Consider the following 22,618-nt stretch of genomic DNA (forward strand, 5'->3'; position numbering starts at 1 on the left):
TCAAGAAATTTAAATAGAAAACTCACAGAGAGACGCAGGGGAGGTCCCTCTCACTCACATCACAAAATATACTTTCTCTCCCTTTCTCTCATTGGCGTATATAAAAAAAAAATGTACAAGCACAACCCTATAGTAGCAGTTGCAAAATGCCATATGAAAACCGAAAAAATAGTTAGGACATATAATTTTGAAGGACCAACAAGTGGTGTAGCTATTGCTCATCACCAAAAGATCCGTCCAAAACTAGTTCCACGCTCGCTCTATCCACAAATCCATCTTCGAATTTAAACCTACAAATAGAAAGTAAATAGTTAATTGCGATAGCAAGAGGAAAAACACTAGAGAAAACTAAAAAATATTATCATTGCAATGCTACAGACTCTCCATCAACAGGGTGTCATAGAAAGGTAAAATAGTGGCTATCAAAAGTACCTAGACTGTGAGCAACTACATTATATAGGCAAATAAAGATGTTGAACTTCATCTACCTCACCCGAAGAATAAGCGCCAAGACTACAATGTAATGGATACTCGAATCTATCATAAATTATTTCATCATATAAAAGAAATGATGTTTTTCGTCCGCATGAGGGGATCAAGATGTCAGTTGGCTATACATTGACTGTAATACCCTTTAGAGTTCGAATCTTTTCAACTGAACCTAAAGCACGAGAGGAAGCAAGCTATAGAGACAAGAGACTCATTCAAATCATGACACCCCAAAACATGAAGGGAAAAAGACTAATGTTAAATGATAGGAGTATTTAACTTTCACTATAAAAAATTAAAAGTAAAACTAGCATTTCTACAAATATCATAAAAATCTTCTTCTCTTGGTGATGGCGCTGAAGATGATTCCTTGTCTATTCGTTTTTTTTATGAGACTTAAGTCCCCCAAAGCAGCTCATGTACTTCACGCATCTCCTCTCTAAGCTTCTCCGATTCAAATTCTTCTATATCATGCCTGATGCAACCTTTTTCATCCAAAAGAAATTGAGAATTCTCGTGTCATCCAAAAGTTATTTTAGTTTTAATATTAGTCAATGACGGATTCAGAATTTAAATTTAATGGGTATTTGACTGTTTTTAATTTTGGTAAACACAAAATATAAAACTTAAAACGAGATAATTTTAATTAATATTATCAGTACAAAAGAAACAAAAGGTTATTTGGACAATGAAAGCATACTTCATCAATCGTCACACCCAAAATTTCTTATGTGTTTGTTTTTTAAAATTTTGATATCTTTTAGTAAAATTTCTGACTCAGTTACCGATCACATCCACTTTGTTGAATAATCTTTTTAATTTTCGGAAACTTATTATAATATTGATGTAATTTTTTAAATTTTGATATTCATTAGTCACAACTCGTGTACACTGAGACTCTAGTCCTAAAAAATGTACCACCAAAATTATACTACATGAAATTTTCGTATACATCTACAAACCCAAGTTCTGCATGAAAACAAAAAAAAACGGGGGGGGGGGATACAGAAAGTTGCATGAAAGTCAACTGCGAGCCTTCCTCTCCTCCTTCCTACCAACTCCCACTTCTCCTATTTTGTTTATAAATTGACGCAAAATAAATTTACAACCATAGGAGTATATAGAGAGATCACCATTTTCAGTATTTATTTTATATAAATAAAAATTTCATGGTTTGTTGCTTTTCTAATTGGAAAAAATAATGATGCTTGTTAACTGTTCCAATTGCCACACACCTTTAGAATTGCCACCGGGAGCAAAGTCCATACGTTGCGCAATCTGCCGAGCCGTCACTCTAATCGCCGATCCTCGCGCTGCCCCGCCACCGCCACCACCACCACCAGCTTCCGCCTATAACAACCACTACTATCCTCGATCCCCTGCCCCATCTCCTTATAATTATTACCACTCAACTACTAGTCAAACTCCCTCGCCGTCGTCACATGGCGGCCGCAAAAGAGCTGTGATTGTCGGAATTTCGTATAAGAATACCCGGAATGAACTGAAAGGCTGCATCAATGATGCTAAATGTATGAGGCACTTGCTGACTAATCGCTTCAAATTTCCTCAAGACTCCATTCTCATGCTTACTGGTAAAATTCTACTTTCTTCTATTCCAAATTGATCTATTTGACTGCATTTTACCTTTCTTGTTGAACTATATAGTATATTACTTCTTCCTCATTACCGTCGGGTAATTTTGAAACTATTTTTAAATGCGGTAGGTCCCTATGTTTTAATCACCTCATGAGCTCTAGCTATAAGGAGGATACGAAAAATCTCAGCTTGTTAATTGAATTTCGAAAACAGGGGTTAATAACCAATTTTTTTAAAGTCCAGAAGGGAAACAAACTAGTAGCAATTGGAAGAAAATCAATGAATGAATAGTTTACCTTTCTTAACTACTTATTTTGTACCAAATTCTTGTTGGTTTTGTAGCATCTGTAGTGTCTCATTGGATAATTATAGAAACTCAAAGTATTGGGTCCGAACAAGCATACTAGGTTCTCGATTAGTTATTTTGTAGAACTACAATGTTTTATAAATCTCATAACCAACTGATACTGTTGATCGCTAGAAAGGTAAGAGCAAGTGCTCAGAACTATAGGAGAAGTGTTTTTTTAACACTTCATTTACAGGAAAGATAGACCACTTTTTGTGTAACCTTTTCACTTAGTTCTTCTCATGTGAACATTTTGTAAAAGCAGTGCTTCATTGTCATTTTTGCCTTTAGTTTGGTTCTTTGATAATCTCTTACTACATTTGTAGACGAATATTGCCACTGCTATTACTAACCAAAATCTTGGGTTGTCAGTTCCCACTATTCAGCAGAAACTAGTGTAGTAATAATTTGAGATTATGTTATTTTAAAAGGCCAGTAATGTCTATATCTTATTTCTCTTGATCGTTCTGGGTTTTTTTTTTTTTTTTTTTTTTTTTTGGTAATAAAAGATTTCATTCAAACACAAACATGCTAAGAACTATTACAACGAGAGGTCAGTCTAGGTAACATAGTGCCTAGTCTGTCTCTTTCTAGTACATGGGATACAAAGGCGGGAGGGGAAGCATAAGTAAGCAAACACCCAAAAACGTCCAGATTACATTCATTTTTAGCTAATAGATCCGCAACTCCATTAGCTTCTCTAAAAACATGCTTTAATGGTGGATAGATCATTCACCGTCCTCAATAGGCACCTGCAATCATCGATCAAGTTTTGATAGAGACAATTGTTAGAGATAAGAAGGTTGGTTAGTTCCAAGCAATCAGTCTCAATTACTATTGGAAGAAGATTCTTTTCTAGTGCAATTTTGACCCCATGAAGGAGGGCCAATATTTCCATGTATAAGGCACTTTACAGTTTTTTAATGTTTATCCTATTTATTCCTCGGTCCCAATTTATGTACTAGTAACTATCTTTCTTTTCTGGGAAGTTGCAAAATACTCTTCAATAGTTTCAAGAATTCAAACTTGTTTAACAAATCGTATTAAACAATAATGTGGTGTTTTCTCTATCAACTAAACTTTAGCTACAATTTAGCAATAGATAAGTCAGATAACTTCTAAAACTGTGTTTAGTCAATTGTATTACATAAGAGGAGACAGAGGGAATATCATGAGGAGACAGAGGGAACAACATTTAATAAAAAGATATATACTTAAGATGCCCGTTATTTTCTTCTTCACACACAATCACACATCTTTCTCCCAAAGAGTGTGCTGATGTAATCCCTGGAAGTGAGATGTCAATGCTGGAACAAGCGGCTGATCTCTCATATCCTTAACTACTATGCATAACTCAATAATCAATGTTAAAATAACCTTATTTAACATTTGCTACTTAGCGTCGTGACTTAACCATCTGATAGCAGTTCACAGGCTTCCCTAGAACAGTAAAAAAAAAGAAACTACAATTGACCCAAATCAGAATGTATTGTTTGAGGATTTAATTCCATGTTGAATCTTGAGGTCAGGTCCAGACTAATCAATGGAACATATAGGTTAGAAGTTCTCTGGTATATCAAGAACGGCCTTGACATAGAAGTCACGTGTCTAGCCATCTTTTAAAATCATGACTTGGTGCATTCTTGTAGTATTCTGTTCTGTGTTTCTCATGTTTGGTGTCTTGGTAATAATCGAATTCATAAAGGCTATGTCATTTTCCCTATACATTTTGGTTCCATGTTAATTTTTAGGAAAGATGTGATGGGGAATGAGGATCTAGGTATCTGTTTGAATTATACAATTGCACATTCCCGTAATTATATAATATATTAGTCCGGATAAACTCATTATAACTAGTCCTAACTACGAACCATTTTCCTGTGGAAGTATACTTTCAGAAGAAGAGAGGGATCCATACAGAATTCCAACTAAACATAATATAAGAATGGCAATGCACTGGCTTGTGCAAGGATGTCAAGCAGGGGATTCTCTGGTGTTTCATTATTCAGGTCATGGTTCACAACAAAGGAACTACACTGGAGATGAAGTTGATGGGTTTGACGAAACACTTTGCCCTTTGGATTTTGAAACTCAGGGAATGATTGTTGATGATGAAATTAATGCAACACTTGTTAGGCCTGTACCACGTGGAGCTAAGCTTCATGCTATTATAGATGCTTGTCACAGTGGTACCATGCTAGATCTACCGTTTCTTTGTAGGATGGACAGGTCTGTAACAATGCGTACTTTTTCTGCTTAATGCCAAATTGTGTAATAGGCTAGGTGTGAGGATGAGAATAGAATAGATATTATTTTGCTCAATGCGCAAATGTCTAATAGTCCGTAGGTTCTAAAACTAGAATATAATAGATGGCTCTCAGTCTAAAACCTATTCAGAAATATTTAGTATACCTGTTATCTCATATTTGATTCCCTTTGAATGTAGAACTGGACGATATGTATGGGAAGATCATCGTCCTCGATCAGGAGCATGGAAAGGAACAAGTGGCGGAGAAGTTATATCCTTCAGTGGTTGTGATGATGATCAAAGCTCAGCTGATACGGATGTAAAATTCCTTTATCCTCTTAAGTTCTGAATTCTGGATATGGATGTTAATCGATTCAATGTAATGGGAGACAATTGAATGACCTTTTGATTGATGACAGAGTTTGTCCAAGGTCACTACAACTGGTGCAATGACCTTTTCCTTCATCCAAGCAATTGAGCACGGACAAGGAACTACATATGGGGGCATTCTAAATGCAATGAGATCTTCCATTCGCAGTTCTGATAATGGTATAGGGGGTGGCATTGTCACATCTCTTCTAACAATGCTGATTACTGGAGGAAGTGTTGGTATTGGAATGAGACAGGTATTTTTTGCTAAAATAATATGTTTGTGTGCTTGATTTAAATGTTTAAATCATAGTTCTAGCAGAAAATTTTAAGAAGATTTTTAGGACTGGATATGAAATTGGTTCATTTTTAACCAATTGCTAATGGTACATAGAATTGCATGATTGATAGCTTTTACCCATTTTTTTCTTCTCAAGAAACGTGTTTTTTTTTTCAAATGATAGGTACTCTTTTCTTTCTTCTTATCAGTATCAGCCCAATCATAAACATTGAAACATAAATATCTAGTTATATGGAACTGATATTTGAATGTCAAACTTGTCGTTGTCCTCTTTGGTTGCAGGAGCCACAGTTGACAGCCAATGAACTATTTGATGTTTACACCAAGCCATTTTCATTATAGCATCTTATCAAGCAACACTACCAACCCAGGTCTCAACTTTTCATATTGTTTTGGGTGTAGAGTTCCTGTACAGTTAGTCAGTTACTAAGAAGGTACTTGCAAAGTATTAAGATTTCGAAGTTCTACAATTTCATACAAGCTATTCATGTAAAATTGTTATTGTTGTAGTAGGAATTTTATCTGTATTGGAGTATTAAGATTATGAAGTTCTTCAATTTCATACAAGTTATTCATGTAAAGCTGTGATTGTTGTATTAGGAATTTCATCTGTATTGGAATATTAAGATTCTAAAGCTCTTCAATTTCATAGTACTAGTTATTCATGTAAAACCGTGACTGTTGTAGTAGGCAGTTCATCTATATTGCTGGAGTATAAATCCATATCTCTGTGCTTTCCCAATTTCACATTCTTCTTCTCTAGGCTTACCCCCGGGGAAATCAATAGACCATCTAATAAAAGCTTAAGTGTAACTTGAGATAATTTAAGTTTAATGAGCACAAAGACGCCCAAAGAAAAAATAGAACAGATAATCAAACATTCATTCCAAAAGAAAGTTTAAGGACTCCCCTAGATCAACTGCCTTCTTTTCATCATGGGAGAGCTGAGACCATATTTTACTCAGTCTATTGCTTGTTTCTCCAACTGAACAAAGCTTGACTTTACTCCAAGTTGCCATCACAAAGAATGAGTATGAATTGCAGGACTTAACTGGAAAATTACACCGTTCAAGAACTCTAATTCCCACAAATCCCCTTTTCCTCCTTTTTCTGTTCCTCGAAACCAAAGTAAACCTCCTTGTGATAGAGAACTGTAAACTTGAATGGCTTCTCCACTCAAGAAACCGCTTAACTGGAGAGGAGTAACAGAGTTACATGGTGTTGAATCCATAAATTTGGACATTTTTACAAGGGGGTGTGTCTACAATTGAATCAGAATGGTTCAATCCAAGATATGCGCCATTTCGCGGTAGTTATTACTACAAGAAAATAACTGATGCGTCTTTCCAAACAGAGCAACTCCTCAGCCCTCGGTAGCTGTTTTTAAATCGACCTCCTGTAATTCTTTTTTCTTTTTTTTTTAAAATCCTTTTATATCGGCAGAGTCCATTACTCAAATGGTCACTCAATTATCCCAAATTATCTAACAAAGTCATTTTCCTTTTGTTTGTAACAACAAAGTCACTTAACTATGCATATAACACTTAGAAGGTCACTCAACTTAATTTTTCAAATTTTTTATTGTCAAATACATTTTTTACCCTCTAAAAAAAAGAAAAGTGACTTGTAATCATGAATTTTAAATTTCTTAAATTTGGCAACAATGAAAAATATACTTACGAGGTTGACCATTGAATTCACTCAACTCTCGTGGGTGATCCTGTACATAGAAAATGAAGAAAATATTTGTTCTTAATCAACCAAAATAAACATTTATCTGACGTCGAGATCAAAATATTTCTGCTTAGATCAGTCAAAATACTACACCAAGCTACCACCACAAAATTAAATAATATGTAGTTCGTCAAAAATAAAAATAAAATAGATAAAATTTGAAAAGAGAAGAAATAAAAGAAGTAAAGAACTAAAATTATGACTCTCGATAAGCGAAAGTACACTCATAAGCTGGAATGAAAAAAGTAATATACTCTCTTTTTTATAAGTGTTTACTCTTAAAAATGAATAAAAATTAAATTTGTACGCGATTTAAAAGACACGTGATTTAATTCAATACGAATAATCTAAGAACAACAAGTAATTAAATTAAAGAGAGAATAAACGATCAAACCAATCGCAATGCAACAATCAAGCCTGGTCTCAAGTTGAATACTAAAATTTTGCCTCGATCGAACCCTCGATATGGGCTCGGTTGCATTTAAAGAAAAAAAATAGCTAAAGAACACTTTGAATGATAGTTAGAAGACAAAAATGAATTTTTATTGCTTTGATAAGCGTGTCAACCATGTGTTAAAATGAGAAATTCTCCCCTTTATATAGTAGGAGAATTTCAATCCTCGTACAAGTCTAAATAAGGTAACAAGCTTCTTTTTCGAGTAAATGTCGATCCGCAGTTGATATCAGACGGAATTTGCATCGTAATATCCGGTCGAGGGCGAATATTACGGCTGCCCAACTTGTCATGCACAACCGCTTCTCTTTTTACCGTGGTCTCGAGACTTTAATCTGTCCGGGTTCGTTATTTTGCCATGTCCGATCCCGGATGCATCGTTCATTCCTTTCGAGTTCCGATACGAGGGATTTTTCGGCATTGCTCGTAGTTGCGTCGGATTGTGCTTCCCTCTCGTTTCCTTATTGGCAAATCAGGAAAAACGTTGCCCCCGATTTTACTGTATACAGATAGTGGCCTCGCTTTTCGGAAGGCAGATTTATCGAAGTGACGAGAAGCGATTAATTGACCCTGGTTCTTTTTTCCGTACGCTATAACCGGATCGCCGGGTCAGTGAAACGTCCCATCAGTCGAGTCATTCTAACATCGGTCGCCGATTGACCGTCCTCGAATGCGAAACATCACACATTAATTACCTCTTCTCTATAAAAGCTTCGGTTATTTTTTCACTTTTTTACTTTCCGATTCCAGAACTCCTTAATTTACCCCCGAACTTTTCACTTGTTCTTAACTCCTTCAAATCTTTATATATTGTTCTTCCCATCTTCAAAGCTTCATACTTCATCCTTAAATCTTCAAGTTTGACCTTCAAACCTTCATCCTCATCTTCAAATCTTCATATTTCCTAGAAGTCGATAGTGAAGACTTCGAAATATGTGCCCCAACAGACCGTCTCTTTAACTTCTAACCTAGCCATAGATGCTAAGGTGGTCGTTCCTGAAGTGGCCCCGAAACCTCCCCTGAAGAACTTCATCCCTAGAGGATGTTCTATAGAAAATAACTTCAAGGTCGAGAAAGCCTCCAGTCAACAAGATCGAGGTGAGGAGGTATGGAGGTATATATGCTCCATCACCGAGGACACGCTCCCTACGATTCGGGAGGACTGGAAATGGGAGGGCAAAGAAGTGGTCTTCCATGGTCCTGGTGAGGACATCACCACACATGTAGAGGGGTATCTAAGTGTTTACACATATATACCTCTTCACACTTGCCCCGGTGGATCCCATAGTCCATGATATTTGCAGAAGGTACGAGGTCTACCTTAGCCAGATTCACCCATCCTTTTGGAGGATCGTGATCCTCCTCCGCCACTTCGATAATAACACTGAGGCACCTCGGTTAACCATCAATCACTTGCTTCGTCTCTACAGTCTCCGAATCTTCCTAGGGGGACTAATCAAGCTCGTTCACCGGCCGAAGAAAGCTCTATTCTCGAGCATTGATGAAGATAGAGACTGAGGCTAGCAGAGGAGATTCGTTCGGGTAAAAATCGAGGATCTTATTCCTTCTGAGTTCATGTCGTTCCCTGAAAAGTGGAATCTAACCTATAAGTTCCTCCCCTTCTCGAGTATCTAGAATTTCTTGTAAATTTCTATTTTTGTTTTTCATTGACCGTTTCTATCATCATGCAGCGGTCGCTCGAGTCCCCAATGCAGTTCCCCGCTTGAAAGAGTAGGTCGAGGGGATCTGTACGCAGGTGTCATATTTCGAGCACAAATGGCGCAAGCTCTCGAAGAGCAAGTAGGAGGCCAAGCTTCTCGACCAAGCTTATTTACATATTCAGTTGTTTTTTTTCTAAATCCCTCTCTTTCTTTCACAGATTTGCCCAAGACCACTGAGCTTCAGGCATTGGACGAGGATGAGGCTTCGTCCCCACCCGATAAACCCTCCGCTTTGGGACAGTGTGAGGCTGCTGCGAAGAAGGAGGACAAAATGAGAAGAAAGAGAAAGTCTTCGGGTTCTCCGAACGCCGAGGCCAAGAAGAAAAGGGTTGCAGACCGGCCCCCAAATAGCAATAACAGAAGTACCCGGGCCAGGGTACCGGACACCAATTCCCTCCATCGGTTCAGGGACTATCCTGAAAATGATGATCTGGAGTTCATCACCCATGGGCCGACCATTGACGAAGTAGAGCGGGCGGCGACTGGGGGAAGCGACCGAGAGGTCAACCCATCTATGGCTCGGGAGCTCGAAAGAAAACCAGTGGTTATGGCTTCCCGAGAAGCTACTCCTGCTCCGATGGAAGCCACTCGTGTCATTGATATCATAGGATCGCGGTCCCAGATGGAGTCTTTATTCGACGATGCTCAGGCCATCAAGGAGAAACCAAATGAGATGTCGCGGGCAGCGAACGAGGCCTCAACCTATTTTATGAGGGTATGGACATGGGCGCATTGGAGGATTACTACGGGTTCGGTCACCTGGAGATCCCAGAAAAGGACGTACCATCGGAAGCAGGAGGGCCGAGCTTGAGCCCGAAGCTGGTGAAGCAGTTCCCTGCTTCGAGAGTGGACCCCAAACATAAAAGAATGATTATGTTTATGATCCCGGCGGATACCCGAGTACTGTCTGGACCAGTTGGCATGGCCAGTTATCTTCACTGCTTGGTGACCAAAGAGGATTAGGAGAAGATGTACGAGGTGAGCGTACCGAGCCTCTTCAACGAGGCACAACATGCATTGAACCCGGTACGCTTTTCTTTCCTTGTGACCTCCGCGTAGTTCATTTAACCTTAGAGTTTCTTTATGACCTCATTACTTTGTTTTTCAGGCGTTGGTGTTTCATCATGAAAGCTTTTTCCGATCTCGAATGGAAGTGAGGCAGCTTAAGTTCGAGCTCAAGGAGCAAGTACGGAAGAAGGACATGTACAAGGCTCTTAGCGAGCAAAAATGTAAGGCCATGAAGGACCTCCCCATTCTCCAAGCTGAGCTGGAAAAAGCTTAAAAAAAGGCTCCGTTCATGAAATGGGAGCTCTCTGTACGGGTCGAGAAGGTAAGGGTATTTGAACTTAAAATAAGAGGTTAAGCGTAATAGCTAATGACGCAACCTCGCAAGTCCAAGAGAAAATAGGCCTGATTGACCAGCTCCCTGCCGAGATCGTCGAGCTCAAAGCTTCGGCCGAGACGTTGAGAAGCAAGATGGACCTTCTGGTCTCAAAAAATAAGGCTACTAAAGAGGAGTTGGCATCGGTTAAGGACAAGCTCTGTGTGATGAAGGATGAGGCCGACAAGTGGTCTCGGCTAAATGACGAGCTCCGAACACAACTGGGTTCGGCCATTTTGGAACGGGATGACCTCGTCCTGGAGTATACCGCGTTGAAGTCCAAGTTAAAGGAAGCTTCGATCGATTCCTCTGAGGTCAAGGAGATGCTGGCCGAATACAAAAATGACATGGAAATAGTCGAGGCCAACTTAATAACAAAGGCTGAGTACGTAAAGTGGCTATCCCGGAGGGAGACCCTCGAGGAGATTCATGCCTGTGGATTTGATTTGTCGGCGGAGATTGAAGAGGCCAATAGGCTTGAGGCCGGGGCAAAAGAGCTATATGAGCCCGAGGGTTCCGGTACTGAATCGGGCCCCGGTGAAGATTAGGCGGAGATGCTTAGCTTATTTTTTGTTTTCTTTTGTACATTTCTTTTTGTTTGTTTTGAGGCCGTTTTATCGTGCATTTGTAAATATTTTTGGAATATATAAAATTTATCCTTCGCCTATATACTGTGTCTTTTACTTTTCAGCATCTATTTGTGTAACTTTTTATTTGAAGATTGTCATTAATGCCTAAGTATAAAATCGGACATAATCTAAAGTACTCGTTGCCCCGAAGCACGAATGCGACATGGTTTCAATAACAACTCTGAGTTTCTTAGGCTTCGAAATACTCGATAAAAAATGAAGACTTTGAGATGCTTAAATGTTTCAATCGTACCCGACGGTATTTTTCGAGGGCAACCTTTTAATAGGTTTTATTCATATGTAAGGACTTTACTTTTTTTAGTACGGACTTGGACGTCTCCGAGCCATTTTGAGTTGGCCGTAGCCTTGCATGTTTGGGCCCTGCCTAATAGGCTTAGTGCCTCCGAGACTCAATTTCCCGAGCTATCCGATCTCGTTATCGGACAACAGTCCCCGAATCAGAGCGGCCCGTAGGCTCTAGGATTTAGGATCCGTTATTTTTTCTAAGTAACTCAACGAATGTATCGATGGTGCAAATGCATTATGATAAAATATAGAGGGCAAATTTCTTTCATTACTTTGCATGTAGAGTACATTGCAAAGTACATAAACAGAGGCACATATGCTTTTTGCCATGGAAAGAATGAGCTACATGGGTAAGGTTCATTTGACCGTTTGACCCTTACAATGAATCCTAATCATCAAGCCTTGGATTTTAAAATTAAATAAGAACACCTTCTAAAGGTCCTAACTTAGGGCGTAATGCACCCCCCCTAAATATTTGAGATTGAGCTTGTGAGGGATCGAATACTATCAGTCCAGTATGGATGGTCAACAATTCTAGCTTCATGCCGGTCTTCGAAGCTAAGGTAGCACATTTTACTGTTGCCTCGTTAAACACTTTGTCGTAAAACCCACTTCAGGAAAAACTGGTTCAAGGAAAAAAGAGTACAATATGTGCTTTTAGACCTAGTTATCAAATTTATCCTCGACCAAACACCTACTAAGTTAGTCCAAAGCATAACAAATTTCAAAGGAAGTTGTGTTCGTACCTTAGCAGTAGTACCGCTTTAAGTGTGCCACGTTCCAGTTGTTCGGTAGTTGTACATCGTTCCCTGATTCGAGCTTATATGAACATTTCCCTATTATTCCGATGACTCTATACGGGACATCCCAATTCGGGCCTAGTTTCCCATCGTTTGGGTTCTTGGTGTGCAACGTAACTTTCCTTAATACCAAGTCCCTAACTTGGAAATGTCGAAGGTTAGCCCTTCGGTTGTAGTACCTCCCCATCTGTTGCTCTTTTACTTTGAATGTCTCGTTGACTTGGTTTACGACAAGGAGGGACTCACATTTGGCCTCGATCACTTCGGCCCCCAGGCTCTTAGCCAGTTCTAGACCTGCAATCATACCTTCATACCCGGCTTCATTGTTAGTCAATTTTACAATTCTAATAGACTGCCTAATTATGTTACATGTAAGTGGTTTTAATACGATACCAAGCCCGGACCCCTTCGCATTGGAAGCACCGTCCATGAATAGGGTCCAGATACTTGAGCTAATCCCTGAAGTGAGCAATATTTCCTTCTCGACCCCAGGGACCAAGGCCGACGTAAAGTCGGCCACAAAGTCTGCCAAAATCTGAGATTTTATGGCGGTCTGGGGTTTGTACTTGATATCATACCCGCTAATTTCTACGGCCCATTTGTCCCACTAGCTCGGGATCTCGGGCTTATGCATGACATTCCTCAGCGGGTACGAGGTCATTAAACATATGGGATGGCATTGAAAGTACGGTTTTAATTTCCTATAAGTGCTTAATAAAGAGAGCGCTAATTTTTCTAAGTATGGATACCTTGTTTCGGCATCGCCTAGGGCTCTACTAACATAATAAATAGGAAATTGTGTACCTTCTTCTTCACGGACCAGGACACCACTTACCGCCACCTCGAAAACTGCCAAGTAGAGGTATAGTTATTCATCCGTCTTCAGAGTGTGCAACAAGGGAGGTCTCGACAAGTATCGCTTGAGGTCTTCTAAAGCTTGTTGGCATTCCGGGGTCCAAGAGAAGTTGGTCTACTCTTTCAATAGTGAGAAAAACGGATGGCTATTGTCCGATGATCTCAAAATAAATCGGCCCAAAGCGGTTGCCCGCCCAGTTAGTCTTTGTACTGCTTTAACGTTGTCAATTACAATGATATCTTCGATGGCTTTTATTTTTTCCGGGTTGATCTCCATTCCCCGGTTAGATACCATGAACCCAAGGAACTTGCCTGAGCCGAAGTCACTTTTCTGGGTTTAGCTTCATGTTGTACTTCATTAATATGTCGATGGTTTCCTGCAAATATTTCAAATGTTCCTCTGCTCGCAGGGACTTAACCAATATATCGTCAATATAAACATCCATTAATTTCCCTATTTGTTCTTTGAACATCGGTTAATTAGGCGTTGGTACGTGGCACCAGCGTTCTTCAATCTGAAAGGCATTACGTTATAACAGTAGGTGCCAAATTTGGTTATGAAAGAAGTCTTTTCTTGATCACCTCGGTCCGTCCAAATTTGGTTGTACCCGAAATAAGCGTCGAGAAAGCTCATTATCTCGTGTCCGTCCGTCACATCGATCATTCGATCGATGTTAGGCAAAGGGGAAGAGTGCTTCGGACACGCCTTGTTTAGATCCTTATATTCTACACACATCCTAAGTTTGTTTCCTTTTTTAGGTATGACTACTACTGTCATGTCCTGAACCTGGGGGGTGAGACCAGCACCCAGTGCCTCACCTAACCTAGCGTACCAACTTGCGACTAAGGGACTCTAAACATATAATGTCATAATTTGGCCATGGGGCCACATTGCAAGACACTTTGCGAAGCAAAATATAAAACTGAATGGAAACTAGCGTTGACTAAACATCAATATAAAGCTGGGTCGACAAGGCCGTCATGACTACTACAGTTGACAAACCAACAAATTATACATACCAGGTCTACAACCCTAACATACTGCACTAGCTGACAGGATATGTTTACAAGCCTCTACTGATGGATGTATTGTGATCGGAATAGGGCCCCAACCTACCCATAACATATATACATACATACAGAAGATGTACACAAAACCCTAGACCCAGCAATTCCAAAGGACGTGGAGCTTCCCAATTAGGCTGAACTCGGGAAACACCTATTGAGGAGGTCTACCCGTCTGTCAATCTGAACTTGCACGCATGAAATGCAGTGTCCCTAGAAAAGGGACGTCAGTACGAAATAATGTACCGAGTATATAAGGCAATAACATAACTAAAAGCTGAAATTGAACTGATAATATAATAACTGAAAGTAACTGGGAGTTAAAGATGATCTGGAAATAAACTTACCTGTTGATACTGACTCAACTCCTTCAATATAGTAAGTAAAATAAATGTTCGGCCCTATAAGGCTCGGTACGTGTAACTGCTTGACTGTAGTAGGCTCGCTCATAGGCGCTCGGCCATACTAGGCTTTGTATCTCGACCATCCTGGGCTCGCTCATAGGCACTCGGCCAGAGTAGGCTCTGTATATAACTTACCATCTTATCAGAGGTTGCCCAATAAGGGCCTGCCCACCGATTATTGCTCGATGGTGGTAAAAATATTGTAATATTGTATATGTATAGACCCTCTGCTCTCTCGACTGGAAGAAGACAATTCTCAATTGAATATAAAGTCCCGATAAGGTAAAATACTGTAACTTATGAGACTAGGATAATGTATATAAATTCGGGAGTATGAACTTCTCTTTATGCCTCGTTATCAAACACATGTAGTTATGAGATCATGCCAAAATGAAGGAAAGGTTTATCCTTAACATACCTTATCACAATATTTCCAATCACCAAGTTTAACTCGCCTCTTCGCACCTTAATCTACAACAACGATAATAATACCATTATTAAGTTACGAAAGGTACAACTATCGCACAACTAACGACAAGCTTATTTTGTATTAAAACGGGCAGCATCTCCCCCACAATCTTTACTTCCTCCAAATTCAATATAACACCAACAACACCAAAAAACAACAATAACAACATATATACATTATTTTCCTACCTTATATACATCATAAAATACTACAAAACAGCCTAACACACCCCAATCTCTTCATACACAAAACGAGCAATGTAATAGTGTCAAAAAAACCCCAAAATATTACGTCAAACGACCAGCCCACCAACCTGCATTTATGTGGTGTTTATTCACACCATTACTCCTACAAAAATTCACAAAACAGTAGTAAAACACGCAGCCCAATAGCAACACAAAACAGTTCACAAAACAGTCAGCTACAAGTGAATAACTCGAACTCACGCTTTCGATCACCGTCCCGTGAGTTCTTACGAATATAGAACGACTTACTATGCATTTAAAGCAGAAAAAATGGATGAAATAGAGCATTAAACTTACCTTATTTGTTGGATAACTCAGCTCCTATCTTGGTTCTTCAAACTCTAAATTTTTACCTCCAATTAGAACATGAAAGGAAGAGAAAATCAATTGGGGTTTGTGGGAAATGTTTGGGAGGATTTTTGCAGAGCTTATGTATGGTTATTATGCCCTATTATCATTCTAATATATGAAGGAGATAGGCCTTTAAAAATTCCTCTTTGGATGACCCGAACTGGCCTATTTTTGGATTCTCGTTTAAGCAAGTAGGTGACAGTCTACGCAGTCTCGCAAAAAAACCCATATCTATCTACTCCGATATTGTATTGACAAACGGTTTAATGATTTAGAAAATAGACTCATATATATTTAATTTTATGGGTGGAACACCCCATAACTCTAAGTATATTGGGATAAAATTGCAGTTATATTTGACCCAAAGTTTCAGTAAAACTTATGAACGTAACATGTGATAACTTTCATCGACTTTTGTTCCACCACTCGCTTGACTTCAAAATATAATACACGACTATCATACGACTAACATAACTCATAACATAACCTCCTTATCATGTTAAAAACCCTGATCTCACCCCAAAAGTACATGTTATAACATTCTCAATTTATCGACTTTCGACGAAACATTATTTTCTTCAATTCCTTTAGCTTCTGAACCTTCTAACCCTCTTTGTACTTGTTGTTCATGATCTTCAATATTTGTAACCTCCGAGGTAACATGATTAATTTACTTTATATATTTTCAAAGATGATCTCATTTTTTGTCCTACATTAGTTTGCTCAAGACGCAGTTTTACGTATGAAAATATAGGGTGTAACATCATTCCCCCTTGGAAACATTCGCCCTCGAATGTTTACTCTTAGAAACTTTGGAAAATTTTTGCCAGAGTCTCCTCCATACACTAGACTAAAACCAACCTGCACGCAGCCAGAAAACATACTATACATGCCATACATGGCCAATATCTATAAATAACAACATTTTGCCTCACACAGTCGTAAATCATAATTAATGAAAGTCAGGAAATAAGAGCTTACATGATGACCTACTAGCCTGAATAGAGTTGTGCTGCAGCATCCCATATCGAGCCATATCTTCAGTTTGAAATAGGTGGGGGTATTTAGATTTCATTTCTTCCTCCGCTTCCCATGTCATCTATTCCACATTCTTGCTTCTCCATAAAACCTTCACGGAGGCTACCCCTTTATTTCATAGCTTGCGGATTTGTCGGTCTAGGATGGCAACTAGAATTTCTCTCATATGACAAGTCCTCTATAATATGTACATCATCCGTGGGCACCACTTTGGTAGGATCACCAATGCACTTCTGTAGCATAGATACGTGAAATATCGGATGGACTGACTCCAATTCTGAGGGCAATTCTAACTCATAAGATACTTGGCCCACTCTCTGAATGATCCTATAAGGCCCAATATACTGTGGGCTAAGCTTGCCTTTCTTGCCAAACCTCACCACGCCCTTCATAGGGGATACTTTTAAGAATACCCAGTCATTAACCTCGAACTCTAAGTCTCGTCGCCGCATGTCAGAATATGACTTCTGACGACTCTGAGATGTCAACAGTCGCTCCGGGATAATCTTTACTTTCTTTACGGCCTGCTGAACTAGGTCTGGCCCATGTAACCCAGATTCTCTAACATCAAACCACCCTATAGGAGATCTACACTTACGCCCATACAAAGCCTCGTACGGAGCCATCTGGATACTGGAGTGGTAATTATTATTATATGCAAACTCGACAAGAGGTAGATGTTTATCCCAACTTCTTTTTAAATCCAACACACATGCTCATAACATATCCTCGAGCGTCTAAATTGTGCGCTCGGCTTGTCCATCGGTCTGTGGATGAAAAGTTGTGCTGAGATTCACTTGAGTCCCTAGACTTCTCTGAAATAACCTCCAAAAATGTGATGTAAACTGGGCCCCACGGTCAGATATAATAGATATTGGTACTCCGTGTAGCCGCACTATCTCCTTAATATATAACTTTGCATAATCTTCTACTATATATGTAGATCTGACCAGTAGGAAATGAGCTAATTTCGTGAGCCTATCGACTATCACCCATATAGAATCGAACTTACGATGAGAACGAGGTAAACCCGTGACAAAGTCCATATTTATCGCCTCCCATTTCTATGTCGGGATATCTATAGTCTTCATTAGCCCTCCGGACTTCTGATGCTCTACCTTTACCTGATGGTAACTAGGACAATGGGCGACAAACTCAGCAATATTCTTCTTCATATCGTTCCACCAGTACACATCCTTAATGTCATGATACATCTTCATCGACCCAGGATAAATGGAGTACCACGAATAATGTGCCTCTGACATAATCCTGTCTCGTAGCCCTGCTACATCTAGAACACAAAGATGACCCATGTATCTGAGAACCCCATCTCCCTTGAGTTCTAACAACGGCTTCTTCTGCTGTGGAACTCGCTCTCTCAACTCGACCAACTCTGGGTCCTCGTACTGCATTTTCTTGACTTCAGCTATGAGAGATGATTTTATAGTGTTTTGGAGTACAACTGCACCATCAGCGAAATCTACTAACCGAACCCCCAAACAAGCCAATTGATGAATCTCTCTAGTTAATTGTCTTTTCTCGGCCTCTACATGTGCTAAGCTACCCATAGATCGGTGACTTAAGGCATCTGCTACAACATTAGCTTTCCTTGGATGGTAGAGAATGTTAACATCATAATCTTTCAATAACTCAAGCCATCACCTCCGTCGCAAATTCAACTCTTTTTGCTTCAAGATATATTGCAGGCTTTTATGATCTGTAAATACATCAACATGAACACCATATAAATAATGCCGTCATATCTTAAGTGCATGGGCAACCACAGCTAACTCGAGGCCGTGGGTTAGATAATTCTTCTCGTGCTTCCTTAACTGCCTTGAAGCATACGCAATTACCTTCCCATGTTGCATCAGGACACATCCTAACATGATACCTAAGGCATCACAATACACGGCATAACCCTCTGGACCCTATGGAAGTGATAGAACTGGCGCTGAGGTCAACATGTTCTTAAGCTCTTGGAAACTCCGCTCGCAAGCCTTCGTCCACTAAAACTTAGTTGCTTTCTACGTCAACTTCGTCAATGGTAACGAAAGGGAAGAAAAACCCTCTACGAACCTCCGGTAGTATCCTGTTAAGCCTAGAAAGCTACGAACCTTTGTCGGAGTGGTAGGTTTAGGCCAAGATTTCATGGCCTCGATCTTCTGGGTGTCTACCTTTATACCTTCACTGGATATAATATGCCCCAAGAATGCTACAGACTTGAACCAGAACTCACATTTAGAAAACTTAGCATACAACTTACGATCACAGAGGGTTTAGAGTACCACTCACAGGTAGTCCGCATGCTCATCCACTGAACTTGAATAAACCAGAATATCATCAAGAAATACTATCACAAACAGATCTAAAATGGTCAGAATAGGCTATTCATCGAGTCCATAAATACGGCGAGTTCATTCGTCAACCCATAGGACGTGACAAGGAACTCGAAGTGTCCATATCAGGTCCTGAAGGCTGTCTTCGAAATATCTTTCTCCCGAACTCTGACATGGTGGTATCTCGACCTCAAATCTACCTTTGAAAAGAATCTAGCCCCCTGCAACTGATCAAACAAATCATCGATCCTTGGAAGTGGATACTTATTCTTAATAGTTACCTTGTTCAGCTGCCTATAATCGATACACATCCTCAGCGAGCCATCTTTCTTCTGCACAAACAGTACCAGTGCACCCCAAGGTGAGGTACTGGGCCTGATGAAACCTTTCTCTAGCAAATCTTTTAGCTGCTCCTTCACTCCTTCAATTCAGTGTGCCATTCTATACAAAGGGATGGATATTGGTTGAGTTCCTGAAAATAGATCAATGCTAAAATCAATCTCTCGCTCTGGAGGAATACCTGGAAGCTCATCTGGAAACACATTTGCATACTCTTTGACTAAGGGAATAGACTGAAGTGTAGGTATCTCAGCATCTGCATCTCTAACTTTCACAATATGATAAATGCACCCTTTTGCGATCATTTTCCTCGCCTTTAGATAGGAAATAAACCTACCTCTGGGTATCGCTGTATTACCTACCCATTCAAGGACTGGCTCACCTGGAAAACAAAATTTGGCTGCCTTTGCTCGACAATCAACTGTGGCATAGCAAGATGCTAACTAGTCCATGCCCATGATAGCATCAAAATCCATCATCTCTAGCTCAACTAGGTCGGCTGAGGTCTGACAACTACAAACTATCACCGTACAACCTCGGTAAACCCGTCTAGCAATAATTGGATTCTCTGACCAGTGTAGATACCACAAAAGGATCACTTAGTATTTCAGGCACTATACCAACCTTACCTGCAACTAATGGGGTAATATATGATAAAGTAGATCCTGGGTCTATCAAGGCATAAGTATCGTGAGAGTAAATGGTCAATATACCTGTCACAAAGTCTGGTGAAGACTCCTGGCCCTGTCGACCCGCTAAAGCATAGATACGATACTGATTACCACCTGAACTAGAACCTCTACCTCTGCCTCGACCTCTACCAGCCGAAGACTAAGACTCCCGCCCTGAAGGATGCACAGGCATAGATGATCTTGTTGCTGAACTCGCTGGTTATGCCATACCCCCAAAATCTCTATTTGGGCAATCTCAAATCATATGCCCTGGACACCCACATGTATAACAAGCATCAGAACCTACTCGGCATTGGCCCAAGTGTCCTCTACCACAGATGTCTCACCGCGGTGGAAATGACCATGTTTTCCTTAAACCTCGTTATGGTTGCAAACCCGATGCCCGTGAGCTCTCACCTGGTCCTGACTGAGTATAGCGGTCATACCTGTAACCCTGTAACTGAGGTGGCGAAGGCCTAGTTGGCTTTCCTAAGTACTGGGGCCTATAACTACCATGTGACTGCTCTTGGGACCTGGGAAATCTTATCCTCTTACGTTGTCCTTGCTCAGTCCTCTATGTACCCTGCTGCCAATGCCTACCCTTTTATATATTCTGAGCGATGCCTGAATCCGAGAGATATCCATACTATCTTGCAATACAGCAGTGGCACATACCTCAGTCAACCCTGGGGCTAGCCCTGCTATAAATATGTGGATCCTGTCACGCATAGTGGCAATTATAGATGGTGCATATCTGGCTAATGAGTCAAAACGGAGACTATACTCTCGAACACTCATATTGCTCTGCTTGAGGGCTAGAAACTGATCGACCCGAGCCTGTCGGATCTCCCGTGATAAGTACTGGTCAAGGAAGGCATCTGAAAAAATCTCCCAACTATCTATAGGTGCATCACGTGCCTTGGACCTCTCCCATTCCTCGTACCAAAGGATGGCTATATCTCGGAGTCGAAAAGCTGCTAGCTCAACTACCTCTTTCTCTGTGGCATGCATAACCCGAAAGATCCTGTAAAGTTGATATATGAAATCCTGCGGGTCCTCCCTCTGATCTGTCCCCGTGAAGTTTGGGGGACTCAAAGCAATAAAATCTCGGACCCTTGAACTCCCAAACCCCTCAGAAGATCCTGCACTAGCTGATGCCCTAGCTTGTTGCTGGGTAGCTACTAACTGTGTCAACAAATGAATCGCACTCCTCAAGTCTTGATCTGATGGAAGTGGAGGGGGAACTGGGTGTGCGGTATCCCTAGGAAACTCCTCATGTGGTGGAGTAGCCGGTAATGGCTGAGTAGAGGTCTCGCCCTGGGCCTCAGACTGGGACCCATCTACTGAGGGTACCTTGCCGGTCCCCTCACCTACTACTGTATCTCTCCTCTGGCTAGCCGTAGTCTTCCTAGTCACCGTCATCTGTGCATGCAAACACCAACACATAAGTTTAATTCAAATTTCCTATAACTCAGTTCTATAGCACGATTTAGATTTCAAAGAAGTGTAACCAACTCCTAAATGCCCTGTAGTTCCTTGCTTATATAATGTGGTGCATAACACATCTATAAACAAGACCCTACTAGACACGGCTTGTAGACTCCCTAGGACAGAACTGCTCTGATACCAAGTTTGTCACGCCCCGAAACTTGGGGGGCGAGACCGGCACCCGATGCCTCACCTAACCTAGCATACCAAATTGCAAATAAGGGACTCTGAACATATAAAGTCATAATTTGGCCATGGGGCCACATTGCAAGACACTTTGCAAAGCAAAATATAAAACTGAGTGTAACTAGCACTCACTAAACATCAATATAAAGCTAGGCTGACAAGGCTGTCATGACTACTATAGCTGACAAACTAAGAAATTATACATACCAGGTCTACAAGCCCAACATACTGCACTAGCTGACAGGATATGTCTACAAGCCTCTACTGATAGATATATTGTGATCGGAACAGGGCCCCGACCTACCCATAACATATATATATACATACATAAAATGTACACAAAACCCTAGACTCGGCAACTCCGAAGGACGTGGAGCTTACCGATCAGGCTGAACTCGGGAAACGCCTACTGAGGAGGTCTACCTGTCTATCTATCTGAACATGCACACATGAAATGCAGCGTCCCCGAAAAAGGGACGTCAGTACAAAATAATGTACCGAGTATGTAAGGAAATAACATAATTGAAAGCTGAAACTGAACTGATAATATAATAACTAAAAGTAACTGGGAGTCAAAGATGATCTGGAGATATACTTACCTGTTGATACTGACTCAACTCCTTCAATATAGTAAGTAAAATAAATGTTCGGCCCTATAAGGCTCGGTACGTGTAACTGCTCAGCCGTAGTAGGCTCGTTCATAGGCGCTCGGCCATACTAGGCTTTATATCTCGACCATCCTGGGCTCACTCATAGGCACTCGGCCACAGTAGGCTCGGTATATAACTTACCAT

General features: G+C 40.4%; 1 protein-coding gene across 1 annotated transcript; it reads left to right on the forward strand.

Annotated features, from left to right (window-relative positions):
• The first annotated feature begins 1,579 nt into the window (after nt 1–1,579).
• On the forward strand, nt 1,580–5,993 carry LOC107832829 (metacaspase-1-like). The gene is made up of 5 exons (XM_016660723.2): nt 1,580–2,081; nt 4,330–4,660; nt 4,878–4,998; nt 5,099–5,305; nt 5,632–5,993. Exons 1-5 carry the CDS (start codon nt 1,691–1,693, stop codon nt 5,689–5,691), a joined length of 1,110 nt encoding a protein of 369 aa, XP_016516209.1. The 5' UTR covers nt 1,580–1,690; the 3' UTR covers nt 5,692–5,993.
• The last annotated feature ends 16,625 nt before the right edge of the window (nt 5,994–22,618 follow it).

This window comes from Nicotiana tabacum, chromosome 4 (assembly GCF_000715075.1).
Source record: "Nicotiana tabacum cultivar K326 chromosome 4, ASM71507v2, whole genome shotgun sequence".
In the NCBI taxonomy this organism is placed as follows: domain Eukaryota; kingdom Viridiplantae; phylum Streptophyta; class Magnoliopsida; order Solanales; family Solanaceae; genus Nicotiana; species Nicotiana tabacum.

Excerpts from the sequence above, each read along its gene's own strand:
- LOC107832829 (XM_016660723.2), top strand. The coding sequence starts at position 1,691 with ATGATGCTTGTTAACTGTTCCAATTGCCACACACCTTTAGAATTGCCA. Across the intron at positions 2,082-4,329 it reads CTCCATTCTCATGCTTACTG|AAGAAGAGAGGGATCCATAC; the intron begins GTAAAATTCTAC and ends GTATACTTTCAG. Across the intron at positions 5,306-5,631 it reads TTGGTATTGGAATGAGACAG|GAGCCACAGTTGACAGCCAA; the intron begins GTATTTTTTGCT and ends CTTTGGTTGCAG.